General features: G+C 42.9%; 2 protein-coding genes across 2 annotated transcripts in view; both read left to right on the top strand.

Moving 5' to 3' along the window:
- The first annotated feature begins 262 nt into the window (after positions 1 to 262).
- Positions 263 to 8,580, top strand: fkbp8 (FKBP prolyl isomerase 8). Its single transcript, XM_085347663.1, has 9 exons — positions 263 to 343; positions 891 to 1,152; positions 1,283 to 1,452; positions 1,567 to 1,655; positions 4,315 to 4,535; positions 4,719 to 4,891; positions 4,977 to 5,054; positions 6,889 to 7,026; positions 7,183 to 8,580. Exons 2-9 carry the CDS (start codon positions 903 to 905, stop codon positions 7,267 to 7,269), a joined length of 1,206 nt encoding a protein of 401 aa, XP_085203789.1. The 5' UTR covers positions 263 to 343; positions 891 to 902; the 3' UTR covers positions 7,270 to 8,580.
- Positions 8,581 to 9,897: 1,317 nt separating this feature from the next.
- Positions 9,898 to 22,088, top strand: part of ell (elongation factor RNA polymerase II) — a 36,716-nt gene continuing 24,525 nt past the window's right edge. The window contains exon 1 of the mRNA XM_085348619.1: positions 9,898 to 10,046. Coding sequence (XP_085204745.1) covers positions 9,912 to 10,046 — 135 coding nt within the window. The 5' untranslated portion in view covers positions 9,898 to 9,911. The remainder of the gene's footprint in view (positions 10,047 to 22,088) is intronic.

The following is a 22,088-nucleotide window of genomic DNA, read 5'->3' on the forward strand; positions in this document are numbered from 1 at the left end:
TTTGAGTGTTCTTAGCTTTCAGTGTGTTCATCTGTGTTTTAAACTAGCAAAAATAAGTCATTTTATCATTACAAATAGCAGCTGCAGGCGTACATCGCTGCCTCTGAGGTAAATTATGAATAAGCATGAAACATCCAATAAACGTGCAGGGTCTCAAGGTTAACAGGAAGCAGCCTGCTTGGGGCTGTTAACAGATCGTGGCGAAGTCAGGTTGATATTGGTATGCAGCGACACATCCAGGTCTCACTGGCTTCATGTTCCCCAACAGCAACCTAACTTCAGCACTGCGAGCTAAAGGAGACTGCTCAGAACCAAAACACGGCTCTTCACAGACAATTTCAGGGTAAGTGTCCGGTTATTTTGATACAGGCTTTTTATTATAAAATCCCTAACTCTGACTCACTCCATCGGGGATCGGTATAAGCAGTGATAAACACTCAGAGACAGTAAAAAAATTGCTAATTTAATGCTGACAACTAGCAGCTAGCTAGCTGTACATCCTCGGCTAACGTGTGCTAGCAGCAGCCTGCCATCCGTGTGGGAACACATGACAGCAGGGCAACTTGTTAGAAACTTCTGGAAACGTGTGGTTGGCTTTCTTGCTGTAGAACAACAGTTAACATGTAATGTTGAGGTGAAATCGCATCACGTCACGCTAAAATCGATCAATAATCCCGATCGATTCAGAGCGAAAGCAGGTTTTATTTTAGTGCTGTTAGCCTGTAACAAGCTCAGTGGTGTGTGACTGACAGGGGATCTTTAAACACTGTTTTTGGGCTTTAATCTGAATTGGAATCCGTGTTTTGGGAGGGCACACACATTAAGAGTTAGGCAAAGGATCATTTTTGACGTTGTCTCCCGTCTTTTTTTTCTTTTTTTTTTTTTACCAGAGGGGTCTGCTAATGACTGACAGAGAGGAGATTATGGAGTCGGATAGCCACGATAATGCGCAATCAGCAAAGAAGAACAGCAAAACGTCGCTGTTGGACAGCGGAGAAGACTTCGAGGTTTTAGATGAGGAAGACATTGACGACGACGAGCCGCCTCCTCTGGAAGATGCCGGGGAAGGGAAGGTGAAACCCACAAATTCAGAAAATGCAAACGCTGACCCCGACCCTACAGGTCAAGTCGATGAATGGCTGGATGTTTTGGGTATGTAGGACCCATGATGTGCTCCACAGCAGTGTAGGCTGTGCTGCACTTTCCTTGATTAGTGATGGGCATTGAGCCTGATATGGACAGTGGTCAGTGTTGTAATACATGTGACCGTGTCTAATTCCAGGTAATGGGCAGTTGAAGAAAAAAGTCCTGAAGGAAGGCGAAGGGCGAGACAGTCGACCACAGAAAGGACAGAATGTGAAAATCCGTCTTAAAACGAGCCTGGTGGACGGGACTTTAGTAGAGGAGAAGCCTGATTTCGCTTTCACTTTGGGAGATGGTGATGTAATCCAGGTAAAGACCTGTTAGATTAGTTTATTAATGCCCTTTGCAGAGGTTTGTGTGTGGAATTTGCACACTTCATGTGTGATTCCTTAATTTTCTCAAGAGAGCTTTTCTCCTTTTCAGGCACTGGATCTGACAGTCCAGCTCATGGCGCTGGGAGAGGAGGCGCTCATCCAGACTGATGCCAAATATGCATATGGTGCCAGAGGAAGGTAAGGAAGTGTTTGAGGCTGTTTTTGCATGTTGTTATTTTTAAACTTTTTGTATCAAAGTTTAATAATGGCCTTCTCACAATGCTAATTCATTTAAAAGTGGGTTTCAGTTCTCTGTCTTGTCCACTTATCTAATGAAGCTTTAGTGACTTTCTGATCACACTTTGGAGAGCACAGGTCTTGGCTTGTACCACCGTTTCTCACAACAGTTTTTAGAGTTAAGTGAGGGTTATCGTGGCCGATAAGGCCGTATCGGCACATAGCTAATATTAGCCGATCTATTGGTGTGGTTCTAGTTAGAGGTTACAAAATGGTTTATAAAGAGCTTTAAATTAACCAATTAAAACAGAGGAATCCTTCTACAATAATGCATAACAATAATAATCTCATAGTGATTTAATATTGTAACAGGAACAGGGAAAACCCAACAATCAAACAACAAAAATCAAAAAGTAATTACCCCCTAAACCTGATAACTGGCTGTTCCACCACCAGGCATTTGTGATGCCTTCAGTGAGTCTTTCACGTCACTGTGGAGGAACTTTAGCCCACTCTTCTTTGCAGAAATGCTTTAATTCAGACACATTGGAGGGTTTTCCAGCATGAACGGCTGTTTAAGGTCCCGCTGAAGCAGCACAGTCTGATTTAAGTCCAGACTTTGACCTGGACACTCCAAAACATTCATTTAGTCTTTCTGAGCCAATCAGAGGTGGACTTGCTGCTGTTTGGATCATTGCTCTGCTGCTTGATTTCGCTTAAGCTTCGGGACATGAAGTGATTTGCGGACATCCTCCTTCTGGTATGGAGCAGAATTCATGGTTTCCTCAGTTACAGCGAGACGTCCTGGAGCAGCAGAGCCCCCCAGACCATCACACTACCACCACTGTGTCCACCTGCTGCTGGGATGTTCTCTTTATGAAACGCTGTTAGTCTGATGCAGATGTAACAGGACTCAAACCTTCCAGAAAGTTCAGCTTCTGTCTCATCAGTCAGAAGATTTTCCCAGGAGTCTCTGGGATCATCCCGCTGTTTGTTGGCAGATGTGAGACGAGCCTTTGTGATCTTCTTGGTCAGCAGTGGTGTTCTCCTTGGACTCTCCCATGAAGGCCATTTTTGCCCAGTCTCTTTCTTATGGTTGAGTCATGACCTCTGGCCTTGTTGTTCTGGTTCTTCTGTGACCTCCTGGGTGTATTTTGGTAGGCTGGTCACTCCTGTGAAGGTTCAGCACCGTTCCCAGTTTCTCCATGTGCGGAAAATGGATCTCACTGTGGTTCACTGGAGTCCCAGAGCCTCAGAAATGTCTCTGTAATCTTTTCCAGACTGATGGATGTCAGTGACTTTGTTTCTCAGCTGTTTCTTTAGATCTTTTAGCCTGCGTCACTTTGTCAGACAGCTTCTATTGAAGTGATTCAGCAGCTCTGACAGTGATCAGGCCACAGTTCATTTATCATTTCACAAGGGGAGCAGTTACTTTTTCACACAGGGCAGGTAGGTTTGGATACCCCCCCCCCCCCAATTAATTTAATCTGAAGCATTGAAATGTGACAGATATGCAAATAAATAATACATTGGGAAGGGGGAAATACTTTTTTCATGGCACTGCACACCCCGTCATTCCCCACAGAGCTGCAGAGTCACACTGGTTTGTGCAGCTCTCATCTTTCTGATTTTTGTTTATATCGCCCATCTCAAGAGAGACACAGAGAGGCGTTGTTGTCTGCCCGGTAGCTGGTGGCATCTCAAAGAAACGCTTTATTGATGCTGCGCATTCATTAAACCTGAGAGTATTTTTAGACTCGCGAACGCAGCAGTGGTTAATCGTCTGACTGTGGATGTATCTAATTACTGCTTGTAAACTTTAATGTAATGTTTTCAATAGCTGCAGAATACTTTTATATAAGAAAACATAGTAATATCACAATGTAAAAAGTACTCGATGAATGAAAATGCTCTTCCACACTTGTGTGTGTTAATAAAAAAGAGAGGGAGCGAGTGAGAAGAGTGATGCTGTACCCGTCACTGCTGGTCTTCAGTTCGTAAAGAAGTCCATGTTTTTATTTCAGAACATTTTTAGGTTGGTTTTTTTTTTTTTTTTTTTCTTCATTTGATTATGTGCGTCTTTGATGCAGTGCTACATTGTGATCATAATGAAGTTCCTAACTTTCATATGAGCTGAAAATTGAAGGAAAGTCGTAGTGCTCCTCTGCACTGCAGGATTTTTCTCTTTTCATTATGTAGAAAAGTGCAGTGGTTTCTTTCCTCGGACCAAACTACCCTTCATTCAGCAGTTTTAATATTGCTGCCAGAGGCTGCTGTTCTGTGGAGATTTTTTTATTTTATTTTTTAAGCATCTTTTTAGAAATGTAAGTGATCCATCATCAGGACGCCTAAAGAAATACATCTCCAAACGCTGAAGCAAACCTGGACGGCTCTGTGCACAGGTTAAGCTAATCTCTAATGCAGACTTAAATGTCGATTTAAAAAAAAAACGCATCCAAGCACTACATTTTAAAAAGCTAAACCTACTTTTTACTGGACAAAAACGGTTTTTCGTTCTATGCAGGGACATGTGACAGGTCCTGTTTCCTGTGTAATCCAGTGATTGTTGACTTTTACTCTCTTAAACCCTGCCTCTGATTGTTTGTCTTTCCCTTTGTAGTCTTGAACCTGCAGTTCCTGCAAATGCTGAGCTGTCCCTAGAAGTGAAACTGCTGGAAGCTACTGATGCTCCAGACCTGGAGCTGCTACCCCCTGCGGAGAAGATTGCCCTGGCCAGCCAAAAGAGAGAGCGGGGCAATGCCCATTATCAGCGCGGAGACTACGCCTTTGCTGTCAATTCGTATAGCATTGCCCTGCAGATAACGGAGTCTAGTTCTAAAGGTGAGATCTGCCGATGCTCACGTTGACGATGCATTCCTGTAAATTTGGATTTGGCTGTTGTAGTGAAAAGACATTATCAGCTTAACCAGTGTTCCTCTAATGTAATGACGCACCATTTGAATAATAACTTGCACTGTTCTTTTTTTTTTTTTTTTTTAACTTCTTCTTTTGTTCCTGCTGTAGTTGACATCACCCCCGAGGAGGAAGAGGGGCTTTTGGATGTGAAAGTGAAGTGTCTAAACAACATGGCTGCTTCTCAGCTGAAACTGGACCACTACGATGCAGCGCTCAAGTCCTGCGTGTCAGCACTCGAACACCAGCCAGACAACATAAAGGCACTTTTCCGCATGGGCAAGGTGCGCGTAGCTCTCGTGCTTTCGGTTTCCTTCTGTCAGTAAACTCGTTGGTTCTCTTATTCACGGGTACCTGTCTTTGCTTTAGGTGCTGGCCTTGCAAGGTGAATTCACAGACGCCATCCAGACTTTAAGGAAGGCACTTAAACTGGAACCAAGCAACAAGGTATTTTTGGCCATCCATTCTTTCTCTTATCTTTATCAGGGTCCTGCGGGCGGTTGGGTGAGCGCTATCTCAGCTACATGAAGGGAAAGAGGCGGGGTAGACAGGTGGCCAGTCTGTCGCAGGCCTAACACGGAGACAGACGAGCGTTCACACCCACATTCACACCTATGGGCAGTTCAGCATCACCAGTTACTTTGGACTGTGAGGGGAATCCAGAGTACCTGGAGCAACAGTGCTAATCAACATGGCTACATGTTGTGGTGTTGACAAATAACTGTGTTCCTATGGCCAGCAGATGGGGCTATAGGGTAAAGTATCTCTATTTTTAGAGCCAATTGATCAATTTAAGGGGTCCGTCTCCAGATTGTTGATCTGAATAGGTTCTACTCACATCCAGCACATAAAGTGTTTCTGTTCTGCTTATACAGCCGGGTATACGTGGTTCTTTGGCAACGCGAGGCCGTTTGACGAAACTCGTCTAAACGTGTGGGCTTCTTGGATCAGCTGTAAGCTGCAGCAACTTGGTGCTTGTGCCCAGAACTCCCCACTTCAGTCCTACACAAATCTGTCAAACAGCACATGGCCTGCAAACCTCTTTTCAGCCAACACACACAGTGCAAGTATAATGGAGTGTTTCTGTGGCTCGGGTGAATTGCTAAGTTAATGGGCCTTTGAGAGTAGTTGGAGAAATGCAGCTAAATGTCTGATATCTGCAAATCTGAAACAAGTACAGAGGTGTAGCAAATGGAATAAACCAGAGGTATTAAAATGAAACGTACCAAAGCTACATTTAAAAACAAAGTAGATTAAGAAACTGAATCAAACTGGGGGGGGAGAATTCAGATTTCATAAGAGTCATCATTGTGTGTCACCATGTTTCTAATTTGGTGCTATATTTCCCTTTTTAATGCTAAAATATGCCACAAAAACTGAAAAGACTCCTTAAATAACCCGTGTTCTAACAGCAAGAAGCGTCAACAATACCGCGGCACTCTCGTTATAATAAATGAGGCGGTCTTGGACAGGCGCAGGCGTATGAAGTGACAGGATGACGCACTGTCGTCCTCTTCTCTAATAGACATGGTGTCAGCCATTCACACCCCCATCTCAAACTCGGATGCGTGAGAGATGATTTTCCTGTCTATTTACTTTTTTTGAAATGACATGTGGATATGACTGGTCCAATTTAGACGGCCTTCGAACGTCTCAGCACAGCGTTTGGACACATGTGCTCCTAGAACAGGATGTTTAGTTTACCCTTATCATTTCTCTCAGGGACAAGTTAGTCATCTGTCAGTTTTGTGTCTTTGGTGAGCGGTTGATGGTGCCATTGCGGCGTCTTAGGTGGAAACTGACAAATCCTTTGTGTTGAAACATTTCCACAGACAGAATACACGGTTAAGTGAACATTACTGTAAACTCAATCTTTGATCAGGTTGTTTTACTAAGCAGAAAAAGTTTTTGTGTCTGAAAAAGCTAGTTTGCTTAGTCACTAGCAAGTGACTCATGTAGCAGACCATCCTGGAACAATAACTAGACCCATATCCTGGAATAATTGTCACCATGTGGGCAAAATGATTTCTTGGAAGACAAAAACATGCATACACAAATCAAATTTCATGTTTCACCAGGATTCGATTATGTTAAGTATTTCATCAGTACTGAAAAATATTGGTCGTATTTCTCTTGCAAAGCTGTGTTTTCTGCTTATCGTCGTCCTGACGTACGTGGGACGCAGAAATCGGCACTCCGGCTGCGTGTCCTGCACGTCAGCAGGTGTGCTAGACTGAAGAGCAGCTTTGAATCGTCTAATTGTCTCGCCTGTTGTGTGCAGACGATCCACGCTGAGCTCTCCAAGCTGGTGAAGAAGCACTCGGAGCAGCGGGGAGCAGAGCAGGCCATGTATAAGAAGATGCTCGGTAACCACTCTGATAACAGCAGCACGCAGAAACCACGCGCCAAGTCTTCATGGGTGAGACTGTCGCTAAAACACGGAGTTAAACCTGTGGTTCAGACTTAATCAGTATTACCAATAAAACAGGATGTGGAGTTTTGTTTGTTTGAGCTTTTCAGTGAGTCAACAAATCATTCGACTTGCTTAACATGCACTCTACTTCTGTTTCCCCAGGGTCTCAGCTGGAAGTGGCTTTTTGGCGCCACTGCAGTAGCCATCGGCGGCGTAGCCTTATCTGTTGTCATAGCTGCTAGAAATTGATGCGAACCTGTAGCGACGGCCTGACCAGTCCCACGCAGCGGGCCAGCCGAAACACAAAAGCACATCTGGCAGTGCCTTCTGACCTTTGGTCAAAGGAGGTGGAAATGTCAGTCGGTCAGTTGCCTCTTCGCCGTCACTCTCTCCTCTCTGCTATGTTTGAGAACTTTGTGACAAATTCGACGTCATCGGTAATGATGTAATATGGGAGATGTAATTCCAACCTTGTAAATGTGTAGGTTTAATAATATCTGTCGTTTTGAATCTTTTCTTTTGCTGCCATCGTTTTTCCAGTCTGGTAGTTCAAAGCGATTATCGGAACGCTGAAGCGAAAAGTGTAAAAATAGATTTAAGAAAAAAGAAATCAGCTGCTGTGAAATGTTACCATTTGTTGCTATAGTTCAGTGTCAGATTGTGCATTTGAAGTAATATTTATTATGCAAGAGACACAATTTCACTTTCTAATGGCGCACACACACACGTTTCTAATGATGCTCTACATTGTGCACTACCTCTGTGACCCTTTGTACTGATTCTACACACATACACACTATTATTGAAACACCTGTAGAGCAGTACTGCAGTCTTTGGATATGTTTAAGTTGGTGGGTGTACGCTGAAGTTTGTGGGGGTGCAGAGAGATGGTCTTAAAATTGTGCCCACGTCATTAGGAACTACGAAGGAGCCTGCGAGTGAGAAACGCCTCACGAAGAGTCGCAGGTAACGCAGACACCTCTCCGAAAGCAGAGGGAAAGCAACAATCAGAGGCAGCATACATTATTTAGCACATGACTGCGGGATTACATTTTAAAACCAGGAGATTTATTCATGCTCTGTCATGTGTACCATCATTCAACCGCCAGAAAAAGAGAAATGTAGATGTATATAATATATATTTTCCCCTAATTGAGATGCAGTTTTTCCCTTTAAAGTGACAGCAGAGTACGGTACAGGTAATTTCTCAGCAGATGGGTGAAAGTGGAGTTTATTTTTCATTTTCAGTAAATTATACCTCAGTATCACAATTAAGACCAAATGTTGAAGGATGATTCTCTGAAGGCCATGTTGAGTGCGTGCGTGGGTTTGTTTTTTTCCACCTTTGTAATTTTTTTGTGTAGTTTGCCTTAAATTAAGTTCCATTTGGTGTTAATTTATTTTACTGCTTTCCTACCTAGAGTAAATGCGACTCCAGTAAATCTGTGCTTTCATCAGAGTAGCTGGTAGCCGCATCGACTCGTAACACTTGCTGATTAAAGTAATTATGCCATTCCATGCATTTGTTAATTTTGTATTGATCCCAATAAAACATGTCGGTCATGAGACTACGGTTTCCTTTGTGTCACTTTCTGCAGTTGTGTTTCACAGATATCGACTGTTGCACTGATTCATAAAAGGACCGCAGCTGCTCTGCTGCATCCATGTCTTTTAATAGAGAACGTGGAGAACATGCTCCAGATCATCTGCCTGTTTTCTTCTGCTTTTCTAAGTCAGTCATAGTTGGGCAGCTCCATTCTGAGGTTCCCCTTAGCATCTCCTCCTATCCAAGCATCTTACTTCGTCACACCAGCCCTCTGCATGTTCTCCTTCCCTACATCCATGATCCTCCTCTGGGCTGATCTTTTCCTCCTGCCTGGCAGCTACATCTTTATCATCCTCTGTCCAGGATATCCACTCCTTCCTTTGCACATGTGCAAACCACCTCATCTCTCTGACTCTGAGCTGTCCCTCTGTTGGACTTATTTCCTGTACTTCTTTCATCACAGCAGCTCTCTACCAGCTTATAAACCAAAATCACCCTGCTTACACTCACTTCTATACCTCTCTTGTGCTGATCCGCCTCCCAATCACACACAGGTATTCTCTCTTGTTCTTGACTTTTATTCCGCTTCTCTCCGGTACATACCTCCACCTGCTCCTTGTACATGTCCTGCACCTCTCTCACATACAGTCACTCCTGACTTCCTCATGCAGGATCACACTGCATGAGGACACTCATCTCCTCTCCAAGACATGGTGAAGCTCCTTCTCGATCAACACATCTGGAGTGCTCGTTCTCAGCATGAAGCCAAAACATCACAGAGACAGTTAAATGAATTAAATCAGAGATAGAGTCACTGTCCATGTTTTATTGGTTTACAAGCGGACATTCTCGGGTGTTGTGACTATACCCAAACCATCATGGTGTGTGTGTTCTTGCCTTCAGACATTGACGTTTCGCTGACGTAATCTGATGACCTATAGTTTCCCTCTGCCTACGCGTTTCTGCTGGGCAGTGCTGGCTCATATAGTCAGTGTATATTTTTCAGTCGTTAATAAAATGACATAATTACAAAATATCCAGGAAAAAAAAATCAAAGTAATCTAAAATATCAATTAGTTTTAAGTGTTCAAAATATTGAAACAATTTAACATCGCTCAGTTACCAAACTTATAAAAGCAACACAGGTGTGACGCTGTAAAGTATCATCATCATCATCATCAATATCATCGTCGTCGTCGTTATTATTTCTGAGCAGACACTCGGGCTTTGCCCACGGGGCTTCCTCGCTCCCCGGCTCGTTGCTGCATATTCATTGAAAAGCACCGGGACTTCTCGGTTTACGGCAGAGCGCGTCCGTGCGCGTGGTGGTGGGAGCGAGAGCAAGATGGCGGCGCTGAAGGAGGAGCAGTGTTACGGACTGTCCTGTGGAAGAGTGAGCAACGGCAGCAATGTCTCCGTGTTTCACGTCAAACTCACTGACAGCGCGCTGAAGGCGTTCGAAGCCTACCAGAGCAGCAGGGTAAGCGGCGCCTTTTCGGTTCCGTGCCGTCCCGGTCGGCTCCCGAAGTCCGTGCTGGCGGCTGTGACAGGCGGAGGGAGGTCGGTCCCCGCTCCGCCTGCCTTCACGCTGAGGTCCACGGCCGGTTCGGTTTGATGAGCGTGTAGTTTAGCGAGCCCCGGCTGTGGCCGAGTGCTCGGTGGGTTTTCCGTGTTTTTGTAGCTACACCCAGACACCCCTCACTCCAGCCCGGTGCCACTGGACCCGCAGCCCGCTTACTTCATCGCGTTGTTTCAGCCTCTCTGTGTAAACTTGGTATCGGCCACTTGTCTTGCTTAAATACGTCTTTTATAACGTAGAAGAATTATCAGTGAAAATTAGTCATTTATGGCGCGTGTACAGATGTTTCCAGAAAGTTTGGTACCCCTGTCATTTCTCTCCTGTTTTTTTTTTTTTTGGGGGGGGGGGAGTGGGGTGGTGGTGGGGGCAAACCTTGCTAGCTAAACTAGCCATCAAACTGCCCACACATGAGGGTGTCTGGTGCCGTCGGTTATCTGAGCCCTGTCCGCTCACTTTAAGCTGTTACCTCTCTCAAAGCCTTGGCTCGGCAGTGAATACTTTGAAAAAGCACTCGGTATTCATGCGAAACATGGGCATTTTTTTTTTACCCAACCCCCCTCCTCACATCCAGTAAATGCTCATCATGTTCAGTTTACAGCTTTAGACATTGTCTGAAGTTACTGGACACTAGATTCAGCTCGTGGGTTTCTGGGTTGCTTTTTGCTCTTACTCGGCTTCTTGTGTCCACAGCTTTAAGTCTGATGGTGGCCATCTAACGTTTCAGCTTCTATAAATATTTGACAGGGAAAAGCTGACAGGCCAGGAGGAAAGGGCCTTATCTCCAGCTTCAGTGGCTGTGTATAGCAGGACTGCAGCTGACAATCCACAACAGTAAACTGTGACAGGTAACTGGGTGGCCACTAGTTGTAGGAAGAGGTCTGCCTAATCAAATACAAGGCACATGGAAGGAATGAGCATTAGAAGGTATCTGTGATGGTTATATTAGGAAATGATGATCATTTAGGACTTTGGTGTTGTGATTTAGAGATCTGTTAGCAGTGCATTTGGCCACAATTTTATCAAAACACATGCCATGTGAGCTTTCTTACGTTACCCGCTGAAAACGTGCCATACCGATTGTCCACTGCTGTTACCAGCCTGACTGCTTCCCATGAAAACTTTCATCATCTGGCATCTGCCTCCAGTCTCGTGAAGGAGGCAGAAACTTATTATTATCTCGCAGATCTTAAGCTTTAGCGTTTAATCATGCCTTCCTGATATTTCCCAGGGGTGCAGGTTAGAAAAACAAAACTTTAAGGTGAGAGTTCATTGCAGATATGAATATGTTAGATTAGTCAAGCAAATTGTTAAAACTGTGGAACACTTGGTATTTATTTGGCAGAAAGGCTAAATTAACTGATTATTATGGTTATCGATGGGTGAACCTGCCAGAAAATATCTGGCAATTTATTTGATTTTTAACTTTTTATCGGTCAGAGTAAATTAAACCATTAATCTAAGAAAATGCTCTCCTCACAGCTCCGTCTGTGTCCTGTGCCTGTTCCACGGTGGATGTCAAACTCTTCTGTTTGACAACCAAGATAAATTTTCCACATGTATTTTTCCCAATAACATGACTCTATAACCCACCAGTGGGGAGAACCGCTGCCCTTCTAGTACGTTCGTTGGCCAGATGAACGTTATGGCAGTTTTCTATGAGCTGTGGGAGGTCACAGAGTGCCATTGCTTACTGATTTGGTAACACTGTCTTAACTGTGGGACTAGAAATTCCCTTAGGAGGCAGCTGGTCGTTGCTACCTCCCGAAATGGGCTCCAAACACTGAACTGGCAGAGCTTTGAGGATAAACTGCTGCCCAGTGCTCATCCAATCTGCAAAGGCTCAAATTTGCATTAAACGACTCAGAGTACACAGGAAATTGGTCAGCTGGAAGTTTCCTTTGATAACATGGATGTCAGAGGAATTGAAAACTTGTTTCACAATCCAGAAGATGCTCTCCTGAAAGTGGCCCTTGAACTGACGTGCAGACGTGTTGCTAAACTCGTATAGCTCATTGTGAGATTATCCTGACCTCTTTCCCTGTTATTTGACTTAACCCTTACTCACAGTTTGAATGACTGTGCTACTGACTAATCAGATGTGTGGACGATATAGAGAAGTGAATGGTTTTGGAGTAGTAAGGTGATAGAAACTTTGCTGCCTCATTGTGGGGATGTTGACTCTTGGCGGGCTCAACGGTTCACGATTCGCATTCAAACTTTTTGTGTTGAGCGGCATCTCTGAGGTCGGCAGGTTCTGAGCTCTTGCTTAGTTTTGGGATTGCTATATGCCAATAAGCACAGGACTGCAGAGGCAGTTAAGCACTGTTTTTATGACTTCAACAGGTTCATTGGACAGATGATGAGAGATTATTAAACCACCCATGTGACACAGAACAGTCCTGCATAGGTGTGCACGTGTGTCCTCTAAAGAAGATAATCAGTCTTATAATGTTAGTAATGTTGGTGTCTGCTGTGTTAATTACACAAATGAGAGCTTTACATATTTAAAAGCACTGGAATGAAATCCAAACAAAGGCTAACACTGGGGCTCAGGAGCGGTGCTCTTCTCAACTGAAGACCCTGCCTTCCTACATTCACATGCCATAAATTGTGGTGAGAGTTGTTGGACTGACGTCAGTTTGGGGATTCTTATTTGCCTGTGGTTGGCTGTTATCAGTTTTCATTAGGTCATAAATATAAGAACTCTGCCTTCATTTGAATAAAAAGAAATCAACAGGATCATCTGAGACTGAAGCTATGTGCAGTTTACGCTCCCTTTGGTCCGTATGGTCCATCTCTGCTGTTGTTTCTCAGAAACATCCCTATCACTCATGCCACTGCCTCAAACCTGAGCCTAAATTGCCTTCATTGTTGCTTTTTCCCCCCTTAGAGTTCCTGATTGTTCTAACATTGGCTGGCACCCAACTGCTGGGGTGAGCTGGTAGAGGAAGAGAGGTGAACTCTTAATTGTGTCATAGTGAAGTCACTACACGCTTTGCTTTGTGGGAGAGCAAGAAATTTTTAAAGGCTTATTGATCACATTCCTCTGTAAGCTAACAAAATACAAAACACGGGACCAGACGGAAAGCTGATTCAGTTCATTTAGATGCTGTATTAGTCTAATAAAGCATGTCTTGTTGCACTGCTGGCTGAATGAGACGTGACTGTCAGGTGGGGGTTTTTCTTGGTACGTCTGAGGACATGGTGAACTGGAGCTTCTGCTACGGGACTGCCAGCAGAGACTCACTCGCTTTTTTTTTCTTTCTTCCTACTAGCTGTGACATAAGCAAGGAAATGAGTAAGGCTACCCGGCATCACTGAGCTGAAGGTTATGGAGAGTACAGATAAGTTTTGAATTATGTCTGCATGACTTTTATAGCACAGTACTAGGAAAAAACAGCTTGACTAGTGTGCTGAAATAGTACTTGGGGGTTTTAGGTTTTTTTCCTATCTCAAAAGATCTAAAACTTAACATGTCCATCCATCAAAGAGACAGCCTTTTGTCCAGAAGCCCCCATACAGGTGCGTGCTCTCTCATGCACACAGACCCAACTCACACCTCTGTTTTGACAATAGAAATGCCCAATTGACCTTCGTCTTAAAGACAAACTCACTTCTAATTCACTTTTACACCACTGTCATGAGGTGTAATGACTTGAAGACTTTCACACAGTATCTGCACAGGGAACCAAGCTTCGTTCAGTAATGATAGATTTTACAAACATTTGGCATGATAATAACTTAAACCAGGAATACTGGTGAGGGGTAGCTAGTCCCAGTGGTATTGACAAGTTATTTGTGTTGTAGTGAGAGGAAAAGAATGAATTTTGTATTCATGAGGACAAACATCAGTGCTGGCATCAGTCCCGTGATGATCTATGGTCTGGATTTATGTGCAGTATATTCCACATTTTATTCGCTTGAAGTCCTGAACTTTATAAAGAGTTGTATGAGATGTGAGTGCGCTCCGTTAAGTCTAGTTCTTCATAACCTAAAGTGGCATTTGTCTGATACGTGTAACCGAAAGCATGTTTTGCCTTCGGAATTGTCAGGATAGAAAGTTGTTGAATTGCTCAAATTGTTGTCCAGAGCTTAAATTTCTTCTCTAGATAAAGAACTTTTGAGTTTCTCCATCATGGGTGAAAAATTGACACCCTTTCTGTTGTTTTTCATCTGTGAGCATAAGTTTTAACGGTGACAAATTCTGAATTAAAGCACTTGTATCTAAGGAAGTTGTAAGTAAGCTGGGGGCTTGGCCACCTAACCCCGTCTCAGACCTTATGGGAACGGTAGGGGAGGTAACAGAACCTGGGTGGGGATTTTGTTGCATGAATCCAGTTGGCTAATGCCAGCGCTACGGTTATTTAAGGAATGCTTACTCCTCAGTTTCAGCAGAGCATGGGACACTGCAAGAGATGACCATAACCACTAAGGCCAAATACGACTCTAAATGTCATGGTGTTCCTGTGCCCTGTGGCAAGGTTACCACAAGTGACAATGTCTCCATGACCTGGTATGTCCTTTCCAAGAGCTCAGTCAGTGCATGGGTCATGGTTTGGTCTTTTAATTTTTAATCATACGTGGAGCATCATAAATGCTTAAAATAGGCACAAATGAGTAGTGTGACTGTGGCGCCAGAACAAATTATATGCACATTTGAGTTTTATTCACACATAACCTTCGTTTTTAAAGGTGTTACTTCGCTCAGTGGGTTGTAGCAATAAAGAATAAATGCCCAGACGTAATACATGAAAGACTGCTTCATCAATTCAGAAAACCTGAATTAGGCTGGACCTTGAAGAAATATCTGCCAATTCAATGCAGGCTTTTCCACATTTGAAAAGACTGAGTTTGAAAGGAGATTCCTCTTTTATGTTCACGTCTATCCTTGTGTGTGTTTCTACCTCAGAAAGCAGGTTGGAACACACACAATAATTATTCTCGTGTTGGACCTCCGATGCTGTTGGAGTAAGAAAACTGAATTTTTCCATCTGTAGGGTGTCAATGTAGCTCAACTACATACACTGGACAGTGATTACACTTTGCATGTGCTAGCTCAAAGATCAGGTCACACAGATTAAAATTAACAGGCTTCACAGTAGGGGTGCAACAATACTCGTATCGATATTGAACCGTTCGATACAGTGCTTTCGGTTCGGTACGCATATGTATTGAACAATACAAATTTTTTTATTTATTTTATCAACTTTTCTTCTGACGATGCTGTCTGTGTTGAGCGCTCAGTGGATCTGCGTTCGACTACTCTGCCTAGGCTGCACTGTCGAGTGCAGATCCACTGAGCGGAGCGCAAGCTAGCAAGACAGAAGCTAAGCTGCCTCAACGCTACCTGAAACTGAACCTCCCCCACCCTAATTCAGATCTGGCGTTTGGAACGATCTTGGTTTTCATGTGAAGCATGACCCTGATGGTAAGCACGTCATGGACAAAAGTAAAACAGTATGTCGGATGTGCCACGCAATGCTCAATTGGTGGGAACTAGTGCGTTAGCGCACTTAGCTTGTTAACATGTTGACGCCGTCCAGCCCCACGCACGGGGCAATCCGCGGTAACTCGTTAAAGGAGATTTGCCACGTTATGGCGTTAATGTAATTTTAACGAGATTAACGCTGACAGCACTAGTGGGAACACAACGAATATCACTGCACATTTACGCCGACATCATCCTAGTGCAAAAGACAAGTGGAAGCAGACAAAAACAACAAGCACATGATTCTCCTTATGGGGACCTAATATGTTTAATATGCTGCTGAGTATATAGCCCAGAAGAAGCGTATAGTATAGCTTTTATTTTGGAAAGAGCCATTTCTCTGTAATAAACTCTTTTCTAAAGATGAGTGATTTCTCGGTCAGATTTATTTTTTTATTTTATTTTGTTGTTTCAGCAACATTAAATTTAGAAACTGTACTTTTGAGTTAAAATATATATTTATAATTTTAATAAATGACAAATTAAAAAGGCATAAACATGTTTTTTTTTTTTTGTATCGAAAAAATATCGAACCGTGACACCAAAATATTGAACCGAACCGTGAATTTTGTGTATCGTTGCACCCCTACTGCACAGTTCACAGGTCGGTTGCACAAATGAGGTACATTCATTTCTTACACTTTTTTTTTTTTTTTTTTTTTTAATTTAAATAAGTAGCTCTGAGCTACCTCCCACCATCATTGCTACTTCCCAAACTCAATATATTACTGTAAGATCACGGACAGATTACTTTTAAAAGCCAGGAAACGAAGAACAGTGCAAATGTGGTTTGCATGGCAGTGGTTAAGTTGTCACAAAGCTGTACGGAGGGTTGTCCAGCTGTTTTTACTCTTCACCAATGATGCAGCATTATTAAAAACATGTATTGAATGTACTGCACACAGATGTGGTCAAGATAGTGTGCTGAAGTTCAAACTGGGTGTACTACGTGTTAAGCATAATACTACCTGAGTCCTACGCGTAACACGCAACGTGTACGGGCAATTTTGACAAATAATAGATTAATTGATTGGATCCAAATGGGTGGAAATGTGATTTAAGTGACTGTGAACATGGTTGCTGGTGCCAGATGGGCTGGTCTGAGTATGGTTGAATCTCTGCCACAAAGGCCTGTCTCAACGTAAAACACGGTACAAGCTAGTATTTGCAAGGTATACCAAATAAAGTGTCCAGTGAGTGTACAGCTGTGCATTTTCTAAGTGAAGTATTGCGGAACCATGGTGATTTGTATAGCTGTCTGTTTGGAGTTCTATGAGATCCCCTCAAAACTGCGCATCTGCATTAATCCCTGGATTCCTGCTTGGAAATTGTAAAACTTCTCAAACAAAGCTGGAAGCCCACCTCTCATCACCAGTAATGATCCATTGTACAAATTCAGGTCAGTGTGAAAGAGAAGTTGAAGTTCGTGGTGAAATAGAGGTCACAGCCCAAGTGGTCATAAAGGGATTTCCAGGGATCTAAAAATATCACCCAGGCTGGAAAACTGTCAGGAAATGCCAGAGGCGATGACCTTAAACGTGAGAATTACCACGTTTTTACCATTTTAATTTTTGTAGACCTGTTCTCTGAACTCCCTGCACACTGGTACTATAATCACCGTTGGTTCCATATTTCATAGTGTTCAATTTGCAACACTATTATCATAAGATTTCATTAACTTACTGCAGGAAGCTCTCTTATTGCTACACTAGTAATCTCAGTATTTAAAAAAATCTAACATGTGGTTTGTTGCTGGCTGTATCAACATGGTGTGAGATGCGGCGACCAGTCTTCAGCACAACCTGAGTGTTCATATTGTTGCACTAATTAAAAAGTCCAGCTACTACTAATGATCCTGTTTATTTAAAAAAATAAAAAAAAAATAAAAAAATCAAATCTTAGTTATCAGTCCAGGGAATTCAGCCCAGCTTAATGGTCTTAAGTGTGTAAAAGGTTTATAATGACAAATGAAACATTTTCTGCATAATTGGTAAACTTACTGTTTTGCCCATTTGCTTGTTTTTGCTCTTCTGGAGCCTCTGAATGCCTGCTGAGTCTCCACTTTCACATCACTTTTGTCAAGGCCTTAGAAGAAGAAGACTATTTGAAGAACTTCTATTAAGATCTTAAATGAGTTTAGTTTGTTTTGCTCACTTCAGTTTTCAGAGAAATGTCTCTCTTTGTAATGAGACTGCTTTCTGTTTTTATACTCAAGTTTTACATGCATGTAGTAATTAAACAGAATAAAAGCTTAGGGTGACACAAGGCGTAGTCTTGTGTTTTGTTTTGTTTTTAAATTGTTGTGCCATAAGCGTATGTTTAAAAAACAAAAACAAAAAAAACAAAAAAACCTGTCAGATGCCATGTGCAGATTATGTGTGCACCATTTCTTTGTTGCAGGGCTAAAGTAATGCTTCAATTCAAGCACGCGATCAAAAGAAGCTCTGAATCAAAAGATGGAAAACTTAAAACCCTTCAAAGGGTTTCCTTCTAGAGGTGAAGATCTTACAGTAAATGGAACACAGAGTTAGCCCAATTATACGTGTGTGCTATTGTGCTGCCACGTCTATTTTCAGGGTTTAGACACGCAAAAGAAGCACTGCAGAAATGCACGCACACTTCGTATTATGACTAGGAACACCCAGTACCAGTTTACCCCTGCAGAGTACATGGCACATAGTGCTCTTTCCACCTCTGAAATCCTAGACAGGTGGAGCACCTTAAAAGTGTGACAGTGATGCAACTAAACACCTGACTGCAGTCCTACCCATGGGGATTTAGTCCTGGCTATTCCTGTGCACATTCACAACCAAACAAAGACATGCCTTTACTTCCCCTGCAGTCTGCATTGTTGGAGAGTTGCACTTGTGTAACTAATCAAATTCACATAGTTTCTGCGTTAATCTGAGTGGTAATTTCCTGTGTGCCATCTAGTTTTTGACCCTGTCACATTAATAGTCAGGAACCCCTTTAGATTTTTGTTATTAAGCTTTTAAAAAGATTGTGGCCAAGCAGGCTAATGATGTGTTTAATGAAATGTTTGGTAACTCTGAGCAAGGTTTGATTAGGAAATACCAAAATCTCACTAACAAGATCTTAAAAGCTCAGGTCAGGGTTTACTGTTGTTTTTCCTTTTAAGGAGGACAATTGCAAATTATAAGCATGCTGAGGACTTCTCACTGAATAAATATCTGAACTGATCATTGACAAATTGGATAACTTCTGAGGATGTCTAATGCAGTCAAAAGCTGTGGCGTCAATAAAAGGAGCTAAGCCTTCTTTACCCCAACTCTTAATTTGCAATTACTTGATCTAATGTTTGGAAATCAGATTTGAAAAGATGTTTTTCATGAATTGTTTTTCACATAGTGTCTGATACTCCCTAACTATTGGATGTAAACATTGCATAATGTATGAGAGACTCCATTCTGACTGAGTAATACTCTGATGCAGTGCAAAACGGAGCTGTACTAAAATCAGGTGTGCCCCAGTTGAGGTTATAACATAAAAAGCGTTTGACCTCCTCCCCCTCCTCTTTCTTTAGAAATGAGCACATGTGGTTAGATTTGAACACTTTTCTGCAGTGACTGATGAGGTGTGAAGACAGGCAAAAGTTAGTCCGTGTTCTGCTTCTCTGCACGTCCAAAACAGAAGCGGCGGTAATGTGAAGTAGCACTCCGTTAGCGATGTATTGTGTTTGTGTTGTGGATGTGGATGTCGCTTCAAAGCTGGCCATCAATCGTACGTTACAGTTGAAAAGGACTCGTTCTACATTCTTTTTGAAAATCAAGTTTTAAATCATCATTAGCTTTTTTTTTTTTTAATACTATAGGGGGAAAATAAGCACTCAGAAGTTAAGCTTTCATTTTGACAGATTTTTAGATTTTTAGTTTCTTCATTAGCTCTTTGGCACCAAGTCCCTGCTGGTCCTCATTTCCTTGCTAGTAGGCACTGTGTGGGGACATCCGCATGCTCAGTCTGAGGCCAGGAGCTGTACTGTGTCCCCAAGGTTAGCTCTGTGGAACGTTCTGGGCTCAGGTCCCAGAGAATAGTGACATGTCAGCAGCCCATTCAAACGAACAGGCTGAGGGTAGCAGTATGTTAGCATTGCTGGGAGGGGGAGGGCATAGGGTGCTAAAACTGGTGCTGCGTTAAACATTGCAGGGGGGAGACCGGGGAGCCTGGCTCCATGAAAGGTGTGGTGTCCCCGGATAGGCTGTGCTTTTTTTATTTTCTTTTTTTCCCCCTCTCTTCTTCCTTTCTTTTGGTTTCTAATATTATGAGTTTAGTACAGTATAATCAATCAATCAATCAATCTTTATTTATAAAGCACTTTTCATACAGAAAAAATGTAGCACAAAGTGCTTTACATAGTTAAAAGCAGCCCACCCCACCCTCCAACTCACTCCCCACACTCTCAATACACATATATCCCCCCACCCCCACCCACACACACATACACACACGCGCACACTTAAAGAGTAAAAATTGGGCTGGGCTCGCATGAGCCAAGTGAGGAAACATAACAGAGAGCCGTCTGCACCGGGAGCCGGTCACAGACCGCAGCCTCCGGGCTGGGCACACAGCCGGAGGGAGGCAAAGGAGCCCCCCAACCAGGCTGAGAGGACCCCAGAGACCCAGCAGCCACGGTCAATAACAGCCCCGGTGCAGAGAGCGCCCTCCGAGGAAACACTGGAGATATGACGCAATACGATGTATACAGGGTAAAATGATAAAATAAATAAGAACAGGATACAATATAAATATAAATAGAGTAAGAAGATTAAAAAATGAATAAGAATAAAATCAAGAAATATTAGGTAAATCCTAAATTAATAATAGAATAACAGGATAGAATAAATAAGCATAAAAAATAAATAAACGCTAAGTAAAAGCTAAATTAAAAAGGTGGGTCTTGAGCCTGTTCTTAAAAACATGTACGTTCTCTGCGGCCCTGAGCTCCTCCGGCAGGCTGTTCCACAGACGAGGACCATACCACTGAAAAGCTGCCTCTCCGTGAGTATGTGTCCTGACTTTAGGGACTATCAAAAGGCCAGTACCAGAGGACCTCAGGGTCCGCGAGGGTTCGTATGGTAAAAGCAGATCTGAGAGATAAGAAGGCCCAAGACCATTAAGACATTTAAAAACCAATAAAAGAACTTTAAAATCGATCCTGAAACACACGGGGAGCCAGTGCAGCGATTCTAAAACCGGTGTAATGTGGGCCCGCCCTCTGGTCTTCGTCAGCACACGAGCTGCCGAGTTTTGCAAGAGTTGTAAAGTTGAAATATTCTTCTTAGGAAGACCAGAGAGCAGGGCATTACAGTAATCAATGCGACTGGTAATAAAAGCATGCATCAGCATCTCCGTGTTGGCCCGAGAGAGAATAGGGCGGACTCTGGCTATATTTTTTAGATGATAAAATCCAATTTTGGTTACATGTTTAACATGTGGGATAAAACCAAGCTCAGAGTCAAAAATAACACCCAGGTTTTTCACTTGTAGCGAAGGACATAGTGAAAATGCCTCTAATTTAGACAAGAGTTTCTCTCTCTGAGCCTCAGGACCGACAATTAAAACTTCAGTTTTGTCCTGGTTAAGCTGTAAAAAGTTTTCTGCCATCCAAGATCTTATATCCAAGATACAGTTAAAAAGGGCATCCATTGGTCTGGTGTCATCAGGAGACACGGAGATGTACAGCTGCGTGTCATCAGCGTAACTGTGGAAGTTCACTCCATGCCTCCTGATGACACTGCCGAGAGGCAACATATACAAATTAAAAAGTACAGGGCCTAGAACCGACCCTTGAGGCACACCACATGTCATTTTATGGATCTTAGAGGAGCATGTATCCATACTCACCATAAAAGATCTGTCAGAGAGATAGGAAGTGAACCAGTTGTGTACAGCACCAGAGAGGCCCACCATGTGTTTTAGTCTGTTTAAAAGAATAGCGTGGTCTACTGTATCAAAGGCTGCGCTTAGATCCAGTAGCACCAGGACTGAGAGCTTTTGGGCGTCCCAGTTACATCTAAGATCATTTAAAACCTTTAGGAGAGCCGTCTCTGTGCTGTGGTTCACCCTAAATCCAGACTGGAATATCTCCAGGATCTGTCTATCATTGAGAAAATCAGTAATCTGAGTAAAAACAAGTTTTTCTAAGACTTTACTTAAAAATGGTAAGTTGGATACAGGTCTGTAGTTATTAAAATCATTACAATCCAAATTGCTCTTCTTCAGAAGGGGCCTCACCACCGCCGTTTTAAAGGCAGCAGGGAAGACACCCAACTGAAGAGAGCAATTCATCATGTATAAAAGCTCAGCCTCAAAAAATCCATAAAGTGTTTTAAAGCGTGAAGAAGGAATTGGATCTAAAAGACATGTGGTGGGTCTCACTGTGGAGAAAACCTTCTGAAAGTTCTCAGCATTAACCAGGACAAAGCTGTCCAGTGTCT

The sequence above is a fragment of the Diplotaxodon limnothrissa genome, linkage group LG23, assembly GCF_057381915.1.
Source record: "Diplotaxodon limnothrissa isolate DT_005_m linkage group LG23, D_limnothrissa_male_GT1.1, whole genome shotgun sequence".
In the NCBI taxonomy this organism is placed as follows: Eukaryota; Metazoa; Chordata; class Actinopteri; order Cichliformes; family Cichlidae; genus Diplotaxodon; species Diplotaxodon limnothrissa.

Bases quoted from the DNA above. Each gene is read 5' to 3' on its own strand.
- fkbp8 (XM_085347663.1), top strand. From the start codon at position 903: ATGACTGACAGAGAGGAGATTATGGAGTCGGATAGCCACGATAATGCG. The intron at 1,153-1,282 runs GTATGTAGGACC...GTCTAATTCCAG, and splicing joins TGAATGGCTGGATGTTTTGG to GTAATGGGCAGTTGAAGAAA. The intron at 5,055-6,888 runs GTATTTTTGGCC...TGTTGTGTGCAG, and splicing joins AACTGGAACCAAGCAACAAG to ACGATCCACGCTGAGCTCTC.